This window comes from Lytechinus variegatus, chromosome 12 (genome assembly GCF_018143015.1).
Source record: "Lytechinus variegatus isolate NC3 chromosome 12, Lvar_3.0, whole genome shotgun sequence".
In the NCBI taxonomy this organism is placed as follows: domain Eukaryota; kingdom Metazoa; phylum Echinodermata; class Echinoidea; order Temnopleuroida; family Toxopneustidae; genus Lytechinus; species Lytechinus variegatus.
Window position 1 is genome coordinate 433,319 of NC_054751.1, and position 16,563 is coordinate 449,881.

Below are 16,563 nucleotides of genomic sequence, written 5' to 3' on the forward strand. Positions count from 1 at the left end.
AAAAGTCAAACCAATGTTAAACAATCGCTTTAAACCTGACTTCAGAATACAGGCCTGTCTGTTTTAATAACCATCTTTCTCCTTTTCCTTTCTCCCTCTCTCCTATTGTAGAATATTGAACACAACTGGAGGTGTGGTCACCATGAACTCTATCGAATCCAGTGCCATAGTGAAACGTCAAAAGGCGTCTACTGCCTCCAGTACGACGACACAAAAATCGTTAGTGGTCTTAGGGATAACACAATCAAGGTAAGATTATCATGGAGGGGAGGGGGCATTTCATTAAGAGCGTTGACTGTGATTTTTCATCGTCTAATTTCATCTCACCCAATCAGATGCATGGATTTTCAGTAGCTTATGAACGTTAAAAGATATGACATTGAGAATCACAGGCGATTTTCTTGATGAAACTCTTCTTCCTAAATTTTCTGTACATGAACGTTAAAACATATATTTTTAACAGATTATGAAGGATGTGTTTCATGACTACATAATGTGAATGCCTGATATGTATTTCAGGCTTTAAATGTCAAAATTTTCTTTAGGGCAAGGCCATTTTCCATAAGTTTCATTTTACTGTACAAATATTTATCATTTTGAGTTTCACATGTCAGTCCTCATGAAATATTTAACTTCAATTGTGTGTCTACAAGCATATATTAGTGAAAATGGTCAAATTGGCCCTTGTAAAAAAATCACAGATGTGTTGCATTTTAGTCATTAAAAAAGAGCAGAAGTATTTACTGAATATCACAAGATCAGTATTTGTGTGTTTTGAAATATATCTTTTGAAATGACTAACCATATAAACCACATTAACCAGAAAAACTCTTAATACAGAAGTGGTTTTAAATGTTGGCATAACCACATAGTTGTAAAAAGTGTTTTATTTTCCTTTTGCTTTCTGTAGCAAAAATAAATAGTAATAATATTCTAATTATACTTTTTTGACAATCACTTACTGATATATGAAGTCTCTAAGCACTTAACAACTTACAAGATTGCAGCATAATTACCTTGGCTTTAGCAGAGCACCTGCTGTGCACTCTGCATTTGAAAGATTTGGTCTCAAGATGTCTTTTTGTTTGACCCTCTAATAGTAATACCCTTTTCCCCTATTATTTTTGTAGATCTGGGACCGGCAATCTCTGCAATGTAGAACAGTATTAATGGGTCACACAGGCTCTGTGCTGTGTCTACAGTATGACGATAAAGTCATTATCACAGGCTCTAGCGATTCCACCGTCAGGTATGTTATGACTTATTTTAGTCAATCAGTTGTCTAATATCAAAATATCCCAGCCATGGCGTAGTTTCCTTCAGCAAGAAATTTATCCACGTTGTGCTGCACTCAACCCAGGTGAGGTGAATGGGTACCTGGCAGGAATTTATTCCTTGAAATGCCCCAGCGCTGTAAAGGCTGCTGGGCTAGGACCAGGGCTAAAGCCAGGGTAATAATATCCAAGTCCTTCGGAAGCACATGTGTTATGCGCCATACAAGAACTGACTATTAGTATTATTAAATGTAATTTTGTCCCCCTAACAAGGCTGGCCCGAATCTTGAGCCAATTACCCATACCCCCTCCCTCCATTTTCACTGCCATCTTTAACACGACCATCCTACTCTTCTCCTCTCGCTTCTTCCTTGTCTTCTTTGGCCGTCCCCTCCTTATACCACCCACTTCGGACTCAAAAGTCCTTAAAACATGCCTGTCATATTTTAGTTCTGAATACATACATGTTTTTGTCGTACAAACTGGTTCAGTTTTACCTATCTTTGAAATGAAATCGAATAATTTGTAACAATTTGTCGTGTTCAATTTTACCCACTTATGTAAAAGTTTCAGCATTATTTTTGCTTGATCTTGAGCTAAAAATTTAAAGACAGATTTAAATTGGCAGTCAGTTTGATTCTGTTTATCTTAGTTACAGCCTTGGTTTTAGATACCTCCATCCTAATGTTTTTCAAGAGACCAATGCTCAACAGCACAAAGGGTTGCCACCCTTTGCAAATTGGTTATTTGTCATCATGATTGTTGTTGCATATGTGTACTGTTGTGTCCCTACTTAGTGTCATTCTCTGACCTTGACATTAACGTCGACATTGACATTGTTTTTTTCCCTATTGCAGAGTATGGGATGTGAATACAAGCGACATGCTGAATACCTTAGTCCACCATAGTGAAGCTGTTCTTCATTTACGATTCAATAATGGCCTCATGGTCACATGCTCAAAGGTATTATTATTAAACAGTTCATTATTCGTCTGTCATATTGCCTGTCAACCAAAGTTAAGCCTGGCTCCTACCTTTGTGTTTTAAGCTGCGTATGGCAGCGTTTGCCCAAAACAGTAGCCCAACGCAGCAGACTGCGCAGCTAAGACTGGTTGCAATCACACTTATGCCTTCGAGCTTCTCGGAGCCTGTAAAAAGTTTCATGCAGTAAAGGGAGGTGATGCGAGCTAAAGCGAGGTAATTTGAGCTAAATCAAGCACTGATGTTGCATCAGTACCTGCGTAAGCTGCTTGCTGTCGCTCATCGTTGCTTGTCCTTGCTTGCATTTACTTGCCTTTGCTTGTATGAAGTGTGGTTATGTTCAGTTTCAGGGGGGGGGGCGTTTCATGATAGGACTTGTCAAACGTTTTATCCAACAAGTCCCATTTCATCCGACAGTTGCCATACTAATGATACTTCTCAGCCAGTCAAAATCCAGGAAATTTGTCAGAAAAAAGGGTATTTTTGTCAGCCTATGCCTGTATGGGATAGAGCATGCACTCTTGTCTCAAATAAATACTTGTATGCTAAACTGATGTGTGGTTGATTGATTTTTTTTTGTCAGGACCGATCCATAGCAGTGTGGGACATGCAATCGGCAGGTGATATCAGCCTAAGAAGAGTTCTTGTTGGACATCGTGCTGCTGTCAATGTAGTAGACTTTGATGATAAATACATTGTATCTGCTTCTGGAGATAGGACAATCAAGGTAGGCTTGCATTTGATGACGTTAACGGTGATGATGATGAGGAGGAGGATGGTGATGATGATCATGACGATAATATTTGTGATGGCAACTATGGTGATGATAATGATGCTGGTGTAGATATGATGATGATGCTGATTGTGGTGGGGGTGGCAATGGTGATGGCGATGATGCTTATGATGATGTTGATGACAATGACGAAGACAACAATGATGATGATTGGGGTGGGTGGTGGTTGTGTTTATGATGATAATTATATTGGTGATGTAATGATGAGAAATATGAGGACAATGGATTGAACAGGAAGGTGATTGAAGATGAAACTTGTGTTATAACATTTAATATTTGTTGAATCAATATCTAATATCTCTCCTCGTATTACTCCTGCTGTGCTCGGCTTATCAACATAACTACCTCTAACATGTAAAGTGATATGTCAGTTGTGAAAGCTGTAATTAAAACTGTCATGTGCAACAGGATGTGGAATTGCTGACGATTATAGATATGAGCAGAAAAGATAAGAAGAAAAAGTGATTTAGTGCTCAAGAATTCAAGGCATCATATGATTTTCTAATGACCTCATGAATATGTTCTTTTGATCTACTTTGATTAATCTATTAATCAATATTCTATTGATTGTCATCGTATGCACTCAGGTTTGGAACACGTCAACCTGTGAGTTTGTGAGGACTCTGAATGGGCATCGGAGAGGCATTGCATGTTTGCAGTACAGAGATAGATTAGTTGTTAGTGGTTCATCAGACAATACAATCAGGTAATTACCAAATAAATACCATGGATATTTAAAGAGAAATGCCAGTAGTTGCAGTAAACACTGATTTCATGACAAAGTCTGTAAAACAAGGCTTAATTGTCAGTATATCATCGAGGATCTAGATCTGGTAAAGTTACATAAACTGAACTTTGTGAAATCTTGAAATCTACGCTGAAAAATGTTCACACTGAAGATCACCAACACAGATAGGCACACGTGGGACAGTGTATTATTATTGCTGGAATAAAGACCCGACGGAAGTGACCGAATCCGCGCTTATTTTGCTTATTTCTAACCAATTACACAATTTCTTCCAGAATCCTTTGGCACATATTTTTTTATTCATACAAACGGACACTTGGGTGGTCATTATATTAGATTCTGTAAAAAGTCATTTTGAGATCGTTACCAATACTGGAATTTATCTTTAAATACATGCATAGAAGGGACGATCCACCTTTACATTTGTGGGATGAAACTAGGAAATATTTCAGAAACTCGTAGTCGACATATTTTGACTCTGTTAACTGCGAGTTGATAGATCAAAATATTTTTATGTGAAATCTTTGTGTTGTGATCCTCTTGCTTGATCTTGACATTGGGAATGGCCTTGAGAATTATGAGAACCTTTTCTGTGGCCTTGAATCTAAAAAGTCTACTCTTTGGCCTTGGCCTTAGCCTTAGTCTTGGTCTCAAGAATAACATTGTTGGCACACCCCTCTCAAAAATAGTTGATTACCTCCCCTATTCTATTCCTGTTAAATAAACCAATTTTAAGATTGTGTAAAAACTGCATGATTTTCTCCTTTATCAGTGTATTTTAGATTATTTTAGGGGAAAAAAAATAAATGGGGCTCAGGGCGCTTGCACCCCCAAATGCTCAAAAGAGTCCTTGGGCTCGTTGCAGAAAGAGTTGCAATCAATCGCAACTCTAAAAATCATGCGCAATTTGATTTTCAACCAATCAAGAGTGCGCATTTGGGTCTTGCGATTGATTTTTTTGGCTTGCATTTAAGCGCAACTCTTTCTGCAATGGGCCCCAGGAAACTCATATTGGAGCCTTGGAAAATCTCCATTAATTGCAATGTTGGAGCTTGTCTGATTTTGCATATTCAGGAACTAAGTTATGAAAGGAGCCCAAAAAAATTGAAAATTAATTTTTGGCCTACATTTGACGATAAAATAGTTTATTGAATAATTATTTTTCTTTCTGGTTTTTGTAGATTATGGGACATAGAGTGTGGTGCATGTTTGAGAGTTCTTGAAGGCCATGAGGAGCTGGTACGCTGCATCAGGTTTGATAACAAGAGGATTGTCAGTGGAGCTTATGATGGGTATGTATTACAGTCTACATGCAGTTGGCCTAAAGCAGTTGGGCTACTACTCAGTCTAATACCACATGGGCAAAACCCATTTGGTCTACTTGCAATGGGGTCTAATTGCCATTTGGTCTACGCAACACTTGGTCTACGCTACACTTGGTCTAATGCCCACTTAGTCCAATTATAATTTAGTCTAATGCTCATCAGGGGAGAGTTTCACAAAGATTTAAGCATGACTTAAGTCGCACCTAAATGCCGATGCGTACATGCTATACATCTTATCGATAAATACGCAGTAGTGCCTGTCCATATGATGCCATCTGACCAATGCGGTCCAGCCTTTCATTCCGTACGCAACCCGGTATGTATGTGTGACTCTAAGTCGTACTTAAATCTTTGTGAAACACCCCTACAAGCCCCCCCCCCCCATGGTCTAATGCGTATATTAGACTAATTTTCGTGAATTTTAACCCCCAGTTGGTCTAACCTTGGAGACAAGGTGGTGTTAGACCAAATGGATATTAGAAAAAGGTGGATATTGCCTAATTTAAAATTACAATTGTTGGAACGTTGTGGCCCAGTGGATTAGTCTTTTGACTTTGAAACAGAGGGTCGTGGGATTGAATCCCAGCCATGGCGTGATTTCCTTCAGCAAGCAATTCATCCACATTGTGCTGCATTCAACCCGGGTGAGATGAATGGGTACCTGGCAGAAATTTATTCCTTTAAATGCCAACGCGCTGTAAAAGGCTGCGGGGCTTCAGCCAGGGTAATAGTATCCAAGTCCTTTGGAAGCGCATAGGGACGTTATGACATGATGTGGTATGCGCTCTACAAGAACTGGGTTATTATTATCATTACTCTTAATGGTTAATTGTTAGTGGCAATTTAGAATAAATGACTTGTAGATGAACAGGTTGCAGACAAATAAGAATTAAATGTAAATTAGACTAAGCCGGTGTAGACCATTTGGCAATTTACGTTCTAAATTTGCTCAAACTCTTGTGATTAGTTTTTGGAAATCGGACAATTACCCGAGCAATGCTAGTGTATCGATTCTGGTGCTCACAGCTTTCGAAGAAAATGTACTTTTATAATATTTAAAATTGATTTCAAATGTTTGAATTTAGTTTATTTGTTGAAGATGTGTTTTGATGGTGTGTTATGAATTATTTTTAAAAAAAGAGTTCAAATCTCATGTCTCAATGTCATTTACATTAATTTTGTAATATTTCTATGAATATTTTGAATTTGTGTCATTTTCAGCAAAATCAAAGTATGGGACTTACAAGCCGCATTGGATCCACGTTCACCAGCAGGCACTCTCTGCCTTAGGACACTAGTTGTAAGTGATTGTTTCTCCCTTTGTGCCATTTAACAAGAGTAAATCATCTATATTGAAAGATAGTCTGCAAGCACAGACCCAGATTGAAACTTTAACCAACAAGTGGGTCTTGATAAAAGTCTAGAAAACTTGAAAGAAGTCTAGAAAACAAGGCCATTGTGGCGTGCGCCTGTAATCCAAGCCATATGGGGGAGTTACAAATTGATGCAGAGGTCCGAGCCCTTGTCACGTCTTTCGGATGGTGACGTTAAAGGTCGGTCCCAGACGTGAATAATCATATCTGATTGATTCACGTCTGACAAAACTTGAATACACACACACAGTGGTAGTGTTTGCTATCTCAAAAAAAATATAAACATGAGAGAAGAATTTGTTCAATTTCTGGTGTGAATGCCACACAATGCATAATTCAATTCATCCCACTTTTGTGTGATTTTACAGATTGAGGACTTGTGCCTACTAGCTAGAGCTGTGTACAAAGCTAAAATTTTCAGCCCATCCCATGCTTGAAACATGCTATAATGCTATATAAATGAATACCAAAACACATAGACGTTTTATTTTGAACAGACACAAAATCAACATAAATTTTGATGTAAAATAACAAAATTTATCCAATAAAACAAATTTTTACTTCACATCCTTCACATCGTAACTGTTTTGGGGTATACAAATTCATGTAATCTAATGAATAATAAATTAGAATATGCAATTTTGGAGGATTTACCTACACTAATGATAGGCTTAAGCTTTCCGTATCTTTTTGTATGATCAGGGTCCCATAACACAAAGGTTAGCGATTGATTGTATGCTTGATATTCACGATTGATTGTACATTGTAGTCAATGGAATCAATTGTAAAAAAATGTTCTACGATCGTTTCAAAGTTTCACGTTAGGGCCCAGATGATGATGTAATGCCTTTACCTTGTATTCACTCTACAGGAGCATACAGGAAGGGTGTTCAGACTTCAATTTGATGAATTCCAAATCGTCAGCAGTTCGCACGACGACACCATCCTCATATGGGACTTTCTTAACGTGACTCCCCCTGAACAACCCTCCAAGTCGCCGACACGCACCTACACCTATGTCTCCAACAGCTGCCGGTAAGGCAGTCGGGATTGTTTCGTGGACCGAAAGCGGTTTGAAAGTGATTGAAACTTTATGGGTTGACTTTGTAGAACGGGAGTCTCTGCTACAGAGTGGGAGTGTCCACTGTCGAGCGGGAGTCTTCACTGTAGAGTTGGAGTCTTCACTGTCGAGTGGGAGGCTTTGCTGTAGACTTAGAGTCTTCGCTGTTGACCAAGAATCTACACTCTTGAGCGGGAGTCTACACTCTTAGGAGCGAGAGTCTTCTCTCTAGAGCAAAGTCTACACTCTTGAGCGGGAGTCTACACTATAGAGCGGGAGTCTTTACTCTAGAGCGGGAGTCTACACCCTAGAGCGAGAGTTTACACTCTAGAGTGGGAGTCTACACTCTAGAACAGGAATCTACACCCTAGAGCGAGAGTTTACACTCAAGAGTGAGAGTTTACACTCCAGAGCAGGAGTCTACACTCTGTAGCGGGAGTCTACACTCTATAGAGTGGGAGTCTACACTCTGGAGTTGGAGTCTACACTGGGGTCTGCGTTGTTGACAAAGTATTTTTGTGAAATCACTGCAACCTCAATACCGATCGAAGGATATTGAATATTTACATTGTTTCCAAGGATACAGCTACTCAGAGGAAGAAACTTTATGCCCAGACATAGAGTCAGAGAGAGAGAGAGAGTCTACACATAGATTTTTTTTCCAGATTTATAGATAGATAGCCTAGTCTTGAGATAAATTGTTATGTACAGTCTGAACATTCATCTCAAATTTGGACTTGTATGTAAGTCAATGATGCAAGCAATCCATAACAGGTTGCTTGCTTCAGTTACTTTTTTATTGTGATTCTGTATGGGAAATGTCTTTTGTAAGAAATATAGACTGTCATCGTTGTATAATCAGATTTTAAATTTTAAGTGTGGTCAAATGGAAGGTATAGACTGGCATTGAAACAGACAGAGTACTTTCATACTTCTGTTCCAGATATATATTTTATATGAATTTTGAAAATATTTGGTGATAAATCTCTTTCCATGCAGACTACTAAATGAACAGTTAATGGTTTCGACAAAGCTGTAATGCACACAGTATACACACATTGTCCACTCCCAGGGGAATATTCCAGCAACGAGAGGTCAAGTCTCTCAACTGCTACTAAAAGCCAACAACATCGGCATTCACGTCTTACCCGGAATCCATTTAACACATGGGTGAAGAGAGGCAACTGTAGATGGAGACACCGAATGCCATGGTGGACTTGAACCTGCGACCCTCCAATAGAAAGGCAGGGGTCAGGACCATGATTCTTAAATGCGTGATGTGGTGGATGGACTCGAGAGTGTCGATGAACATAACATCTACATGAAGCTGGCAGAAAGGCATCAGGATCAATGCCTTTGTCATTTCATAGTCTGTTGGTCAGGCAGTAGAGCATAAACTCTTGTACGCACTTTACATTTCATGTAGCGTATGCTTGAGCTAAAAGCCCTTATGCCAGACTCACAGATATGGAAAATTGCCGCGCATGTGCAATCTTCCACCTTTCTACCAGCCAAGCGATGATTTATAGCTGTGTTCAGATGTTATACGAAGGGCCTCAACAGCACAATCAATGTTTCAGTATCGACCACTGGTTCTAATATTCAAATTATTTTCTATTCAAACAAAAGTGATTGATATTTATTGATATTGATTTTGTAGCGAATGTTGTGATTCAAATAAGATTTATAAGTAGAATTTCCTTTATCGTTCCCTATCTTTTGCAGTTTAGACTAGATCATGTGAAGTGGTTCATGATGACGATTGTATCTTGCAAAAAAAAGGGACCAGAATTCGTATTATTTGAACATATCATTATGGTATGGAATGAAGTTTGCCTTATATACACACACATATGTATGTTTACATTTATATTTGTCAAGTCTGTGTCATAACGTGTCATATAATCCTGTTCGTTGTCATTAAATCTTAAAGATGAATACTATACTTTGTGATGTGTTCCTTGTAAATGCACTGCTCTTGAATAGACAACTCTTTTATGTCACTTCTCGGAGCCCGTTGATATTTACTTCCTTTACCTTAAACCGGACCTGACCTGTCCTGTATTCATGCATGTGGTGGCAAATTTCATTATTCTATTATTCCAAATTCTTTGTGAGCAAATTGTGGGTGGAGGGTTTTAGTTGCCAAATCTTCAAAGACACAATGTGTTGATTTTAAGTTCAGTGTTCACCTTTTGGTCTTGGTGTTAGGTAAATTTTACACCAGCATAGCTCCAAACTGAGAAAGAAGCTGGTCTGAGAGTGTTTTTCACTAAGTGTTGAGATATTAACACCTGGTGATTTCCGTTTCAGTCTTCACCTTTTGATGTTGGTGTTGAGTTTATTTTTATGTCAGCACAGCACCAAACTGAAAGAGAAGCTGATCCTAGGACAAGTATCACATGAATCACTATGTGTTCATATGTTCATAATCTACATGTACTTTGGATCATTTTATAAACTCAGATGAGGTTTTGGTGCTACATGTAGGTGATAGGAAAGGCAGTCTAGTGTGCTGGTAACACCAACACCAACCACCAGCATGAACATCAAACTTTAAATCCCCTGCTGTGCGATGAAGCTGTGCCTGAAATCCTGCTTGACTTTACCGATGATACGGATATAAGACAATCTTTTCATATGAAATCACATATCAGTCATTTTTTTTTGTTATAACAGAATGTTTCTAATGTAAAGTATACTTTTTGTGACAATTTCCATGAAGATTATTGGAAATTCAGTCTCGGTGTCAATCTCTATACCTACAATGTATTGGCACTTCAAATCGGATGCATTTTTGATGTCGGGAAGGGGTAACTTTGCCATTTGAGCCGATACACCTATGAACTAAAAATGTCAAAAGTTATCAGCGGAGTTACTAAAAATCATTAAAAAATCATATATTTTTTCTAGGACCCATATTAATACGCTTTCTCTGTAATAACTAATATTTTGATTACTGCCCGCTGAAAACCATGAAATCCTAAAAAAGAAAGAAAGGAGTACATGGCAAATGGGAAAGTTGTCCCTACCACTGTCAAAATTCACCCATGAAGTTGCCAATTTGAGATTTACATAGTCTTACTGATCTCCTCTTTCAAAATACCTAATTGTCTGATTTCTTTCAAAGATTGACCAGTATCTTTTCATTATTTTTTCTGCTTGTACACCTACGAATTTATTACCAAGGTTGATTTTTGAGAGATTTGTGTGAACCTTGCAACTCTCTAATAGCTGCCCATTCATTTACCTGTACCTTCTTCTAAAAACCATTTGTATCTAATTGTGGACCCAGTCTAAATAGTTGTGCCGATCATATGAGTATGTATATTTGTGAAGTGAACGTTTATATCATCATCACATTGTCATTGGACCTCCAAACTGGTGAATATTGTGTATTTGTAATCACAATTTTTAATTGTATATGTGAGATATACCGTGTCGTCCCATATAAAATCTTGTGAATAAGAATGTGTTTTGTTGGATGTGGTCATTTAACCGTGAATGCATCAGGAATATATGTGTTTTCAAATTGTCAATCTTTTCAAATCATAGCTAAGGTTTATTGTGTTATAAAATTTGGAGCTCAAGAGGTTTAATTACAATTTTAGAGATGTTTTCTTTAAAGCTTTCCTATGAAATTTAAGGAGTGCAAGATTTATATGTGTGGTTGGTCGTGGTTTCATTATCTTAAACACTGTGGCCCGTATTCTGATTGCAGGTATAGCTTAAACTCAGGTTTAAAGTTGTGGTTTAAGTATGGAAAGCCAATTGTTACATAAATCACTAATAGAAGAAATATCATTCTTCAGCTCATTTGGCTCTCGAATGATTCATAACTGTCTAAGAAGTATAAATAGGTGATTGTCTTCACCATCTATTATTGAGGAAAGAGCACATAAGAAACATACAACTTCATAAAAACTTTGACACGTTTGGCTTCCCATACTTAAACCACATCTTTAAACCTGAGTTTAAGTTAAACCCGACTTCAGAATACGGGCCTGTATGGTTTGAATGAGAGCCTGAAATATTTCTTTTTCTCCCTGCTCTACTAGTCGTGGACGAGATTTCGTTGTCTGTGGGTTAATATTTCTCATCCAGCTCTGTCAAACATTGTATCCATTCTCTTTGTAATGTCAGCTCAAATGTGCTTGATTAATTCCAGTGAATTAGTGCTTGTCAAAGGCACCTAGTTTGTTCTAGACCTGTTGGCGCTCCATTGTGTTAAGTTCTATCAATGATTTCGTGGGAGTGTTCTACAAAGATTTAGGTATGTCTGAGAGTCGCACATAAATGCCGAAGGGTGTATGATATGCAACGTGCAATCTTATTGATTAATACGCAATAGTATGCATCCTCTTTGCATGATCTGACCAATATGGTCGTGCCTTTTATATCGCATGCAACTAGGCATTTAAGTGTGACTGTAAAGTCATACTTTAACCTTTGTGAAACACCCCCCTTGAGAAGTTATTACTGCCATCAAAACATTGATATTCATTGCCAGCAATAATTACTTCCCAAATATCTGTTATTTTGAGCAAGCGATACAGAATTTTTCCTCTGTTCACCCCCCATTAGTTATTGATTTCCTATGGCAATTCAAGATCTACAAAATATAAAATTTCTAATCGAGGTTTAGTTATTTTTATACATCCTAAAGATATTTACCAAATGGTTATTACTTACCGGTATGGATACTTCATAAGATATCAATCTGTAATTATTGTTGGTTTTGGGGGGTGGTTTTGCCTGTATATATTAAACTGCCAGTAGTTTATGCTTTTTAAGGACTGGCCTAAAGTAAAATGTGATAGATATAATTCATTCTTGATGAAGTTTATCTATAAAGGTGGATTGAATTTAATTTTAACTTGATAGAGAAATTAGTTGTATTATAATTCAAATAACCAATTAAGAAAATAAATAACGGAAAGATGAGTAAAGATTATGGGAACAACCATCCTAAACTTTGAAAATGTGCAATTTCTGTAAGTCATTTATTTTGTAATTTAAGATGTAGTAGTACCAGACCATATTAAAGGGAGGGGTGCATTTCATGAAACAAATAGGATTTTTCACCAACTATTTTGCTCTGAGCCAATCAGAAGCAAGGATTTCAGAAGCTTATAACAAGTAGTCAGTGAAAATAATTGATAATTTCTTTCATGAAATGCTCCAGTGCTGTGATATGTTAATGTTCAATCTTACTTTGTAGGCTTCACATAGTAAAGTATGCCTGTGAATGTGCTCATTTGAAGAATTGCCCCACTCAACATTTTTAATGGAAATTTATGTTTATATTATTTTTCACACCTCATATTTTTCTTAGAGGTTGAAGCCATTTCTTCGGTCCCTGTGAGTTTGGCTCGTGTCAGATTTGATTATGTTATCTGTGCTTGCTTTTATGTCCACAAAAAATTTCATCTTATACACATTACCAGGTAGTGTGGCTTTTGTGTCCGGGCATGACTCATTTGTGCTACAGGTTAGTAGTCTGCAGACACAGACCCTGATTGAAATGTTGATCAGCAGGTGTGTCTCCACGCAAAGACTAGCACATACAAAACTTGCTGTTTCAATTCCTGAGCGAGAGGGCCTTCAGTACACAAGGCATGAGTAGGTTGCAATTCAGACCCTTTACTTGAGTGAAGGGTTTGTTCTAGCAGACTAACATGTTAAGGCCTGGTCACATCGCCCGAGCGTTGTTGGAGCGGTCGTAGAGCGGTAGGGAGAGAGGGTCGAATTTCGCTCACAAAACTGGGGAAAAAATTGATAACAAAAATCGAAAACAAAATAAAAACAATCGAAATCGAAAATGGTGAATGGTAGCGAGCGGTGATGATTATTTCTCTCCGCTCCACGACCGCTCGGGCGGTGTGACCAGGCCTTTAGTACACTTGTCCCAAGATATTCATATCCTACCGTTTCTGTCATATACAGTATCCCAAATGTGAGGGTCAATGGCATGTATGCTATATGTAAATTTCTATTCGACTTTGCTTTAGTTGTTCAAATACAAATGTTTATGTATGTATGTATGTATGTAACATACTCATGGGGTATCTTGGCCTAGAGGGTGAAATAACATGCAATCCCTTGACCTGGGGCCTGTTGCATCAAAGACAAACAAGAGTTTTTGTTTTATTTGCGACTTGTTTTATGGCAAAAGTTTTATGCAACAGGCCCCTGTGGTCCATTTCCTAAAGCTTGTTACGATGACAAATTTCCAATAACAGTTTTAAGCTACTGAAATCCTTTGATTTGATTGGCTGATAGAAAACTTGTTATAGAAATTGTGTACTTGTTATTTTAACAAGTCTTCATGAGACAGAACCCTGACATTGATATTGTTTAGTTTCAGCATGCCTCTTTCTGGCTCATCCTTTGTGCCAACAATCAACACAGTACCGGTACTTGTGGAAACGTGTTGTACGTTCTGGAAATCTAATAAATTCCAACACTGTAATCTGCATGTTATAATGAGAGAGTAGCACCAAAAGCTACTACCAACCATACATGGTTTTAGATGCCTTAATTTCACCCGCAAGGCCAAGTTTCCCAGGAAGGACCACATTTCAAGATTTTTATCATTTTTGTCAATGACTAGGATACATCCACCTGATCACGCTAGTTATTGTCTAAGAACTTGCTCTCCAACAACACATAAACTCCCAAATGTTGATGAGTGCATGTGAGTGTGCGATGTGTGTATATATCAATATAAATATATATACATGATTATAAATGTTGACGATATTGATATCTTCGTTTCAAGAAATATATGAACAAATCTGTGGTCACCTGTGACCTTCAAATCCACATCATTTCAGTAGGTTTGTACATACAGTGGAACCATTTGATATAACATATGATTTGTATCTGAGAGTCAAAACATTTGAATACTTGTGTGTGAAAAACAAATATGGCTTCAACATTTTATTCGAAGCTTTGTTGAAAAGAAATATTAGCTTCTAGAGGGACGTCCAATTGGGATGCATAGACTTCACTCGCTAGTTCAAATACCCCACTCAGAATTCTTTGACCCATGTGGGTATGGTTAACAACTAATTTCTTCATGATTTGAATTTCCATTTTGCGTAATTCAGTAATGAAAGGTTGACTTTTTGATGTGGGAGTTTTCATATTAGTTAATGCAGCGGTAAATTAGACCAGGAAATACCACAAAAATACAGACTTGGTAATTACAGTATATGAATGATTTATATTTTAACTGTATGCGACTGAAGAGTTGATTTGCATTGCTGGCTAATAGACTTTATTCTTGATCCTTGATTTGAAAACAAATATATTGTATGAGTAGAATTTAATAAAGCATGGACAAGTTAGACCAAATGCTTCAATCTCTGTATATGGTCAATAGCTCAAATGAGATTTTCTTTTTTTCTGACTCTGCAAGCCCTTGGTACGGTGAAAGGCTGACAAATATTGGTTTTGATAAATGATTCCCCTTAACAAATGGTTATTTCTCTATAGGAAATCTTTTTGTATCATTGGGGATGATTATAAGCCATATTTTGCCAGCCCGGGTGATGTGTACAAAGTAAGTCTATTGGAGAAATGTTTATTCATTAATCTTGGCAGGGCTGGTCTTCAACATATTCCTCTTAATTTTCATCTTTATGATTTTATCCTGCAGATATTTTTAAAAAAAAGTTGACATATTAAAAAGTTTCATTATGAATAAGTTAGATGATTAACCTGTTACATAAGATCACTTTTGGTAGTAACTAAGAATTATGAAAACTTTATTTTGAATGGCTGTTGGGTAATGTTACCGAGGTAGATACTACTGATGGTAGTTACGATTAATAGTAAATTTTTATGTAACCGGGTCTTAAGTGATGGGAAAAAAGAAGTCTATTGATTCTGGACCCCTGTTTGGCAATCAATTGTACAAATGAGTTTTATGGTTGATTGCGCATATCTATCAATGCAATCATTTGATCTTACGATCAATTCACCATGTTTTGTGTCAAGGGCCCCCGGGTTGCCGTCAATGTACGGCAACAGCATCATGTATGCGATTGTGACGACGATATCCCTGTGATTATCCCAATGTACAAACCCAACAGTGCAGAGTATAGACTATGGATAGATAGATAATTGTGTATGATAGAAACCGTTATATATGGGTGGTTGGATGGAAAAAATTCCCTTGTCCTTTTTATCACAATGTTTTCAAACAATTTCTTTGCATAGCTATTGTATTTGCTTTTTGTATGAAAGGAAAGCTTGAAAGATAATAAAATTTCATTGCATTTGAAAGATCTACATAATCAGTTGTATAGTGCTGTGTCGTGTTAATGTGTTCTCAAAATTGTAATATATGGGATATGCATGGGGAATTGAAAGTATTCAGGTTATAGGTCCGTGGGACTATGAAAAAATTCCTGGAAATTTCAAGGCTTATTTTGATTTGTGAATGAATAGCTAATTATTGGATGGCTTTATTTAATATAATAACCATACATATTCCACTTGAATATAGAACATTAGTACCTATACAAGGCATTTTAGCAGATGAATAAATGTATTTCACTTGCTACTTTCAATCTGAGACCAAAGAGGTAAACATTTGCCATGTTGCCCTCCCCGGGCTTTGCCCATAAGTAGCCTGTACAAACACAGAGGGCAATATTGGCCACATTTCTGCTAGTGCGCTTGCCGATTTTGATCACTAATTTCAGTATTTGAAAATTCTGCCCGGAACCAGTTTATGAACGAACAAATTGTGGATAATGCGCGACTGCAAGGTAACAATTTACGCCACAATTGCTTAGCAAGGGTTACTTCGCAAGTTTGTCAATAACCTAAAGCAAACAGGCAAATAAATTGTTCCAAATGATAGCTTGAACTACACTTTGTACATCCCTTAGTTAATAGCAGGGTGACCAGATGTCCCGTATTTCCCGGGATCGTCCCGTATTTTGCTCCTTTGTCCCGGCGTCCCGACAAACCCTTCCCGGGACGCCAATTTGTCCC

The 16,563-nt window shown here is 37.5% G+C and overlaps 1 protein-coding gene across 2 annotated transcripts in view; it reads left to right on the forward strand.

Annotated features, from left to right (window-relative positions):
• LOC121425469 (F-box/WD repeat-containing protein 11-like) overlaps positions 1–15,850 on the forward strand; it is a 41,624-nt gene extending 25,774 nt beyond the window's left edge. The window contains exons 5-13 of one of the 2 annotated variants that reach the window (XR_005971496.1): positions 112–249; positions 1,131–1,249; positions 2,132–2,237; positions 2,839–2,982; positions 3,636–3,754; positions 4,978–5,088; positions 6,343–6,421; positions 7,366–13,001; positions 13,445–15,850. Coding sequence is in view for 1 of the 2 variants with exons in the window: in XM_041621531.1 (XP_041477465.1) it covers positions 112–249; positions 1,131–1,249; positions 2,132–2,237; positions 2,839–2,982; positions 3,636–3,754; positions 4,978–5,088; positions 6,343–6,421; positions 7,366–7,533 (984 nt within the window). In the remaining variant the exon portion in view is untranslated. Of the gene's footprint in view, positions 1–111; positions 250–1,130; positions 1,250–2,131; positions 2,238–2,838; positions 2,983–3,635; positions 3,755–4,977; positions 5,089–6,342; positions 6,422–7,365; positions 13,118–13,444 lie in introns of those variants that run through there. The other variant, XM_041621531.1, reaches the window with a different exon arrangement.
• Positions 15,851–16,563: the final 713 nt, after the last annotated feature.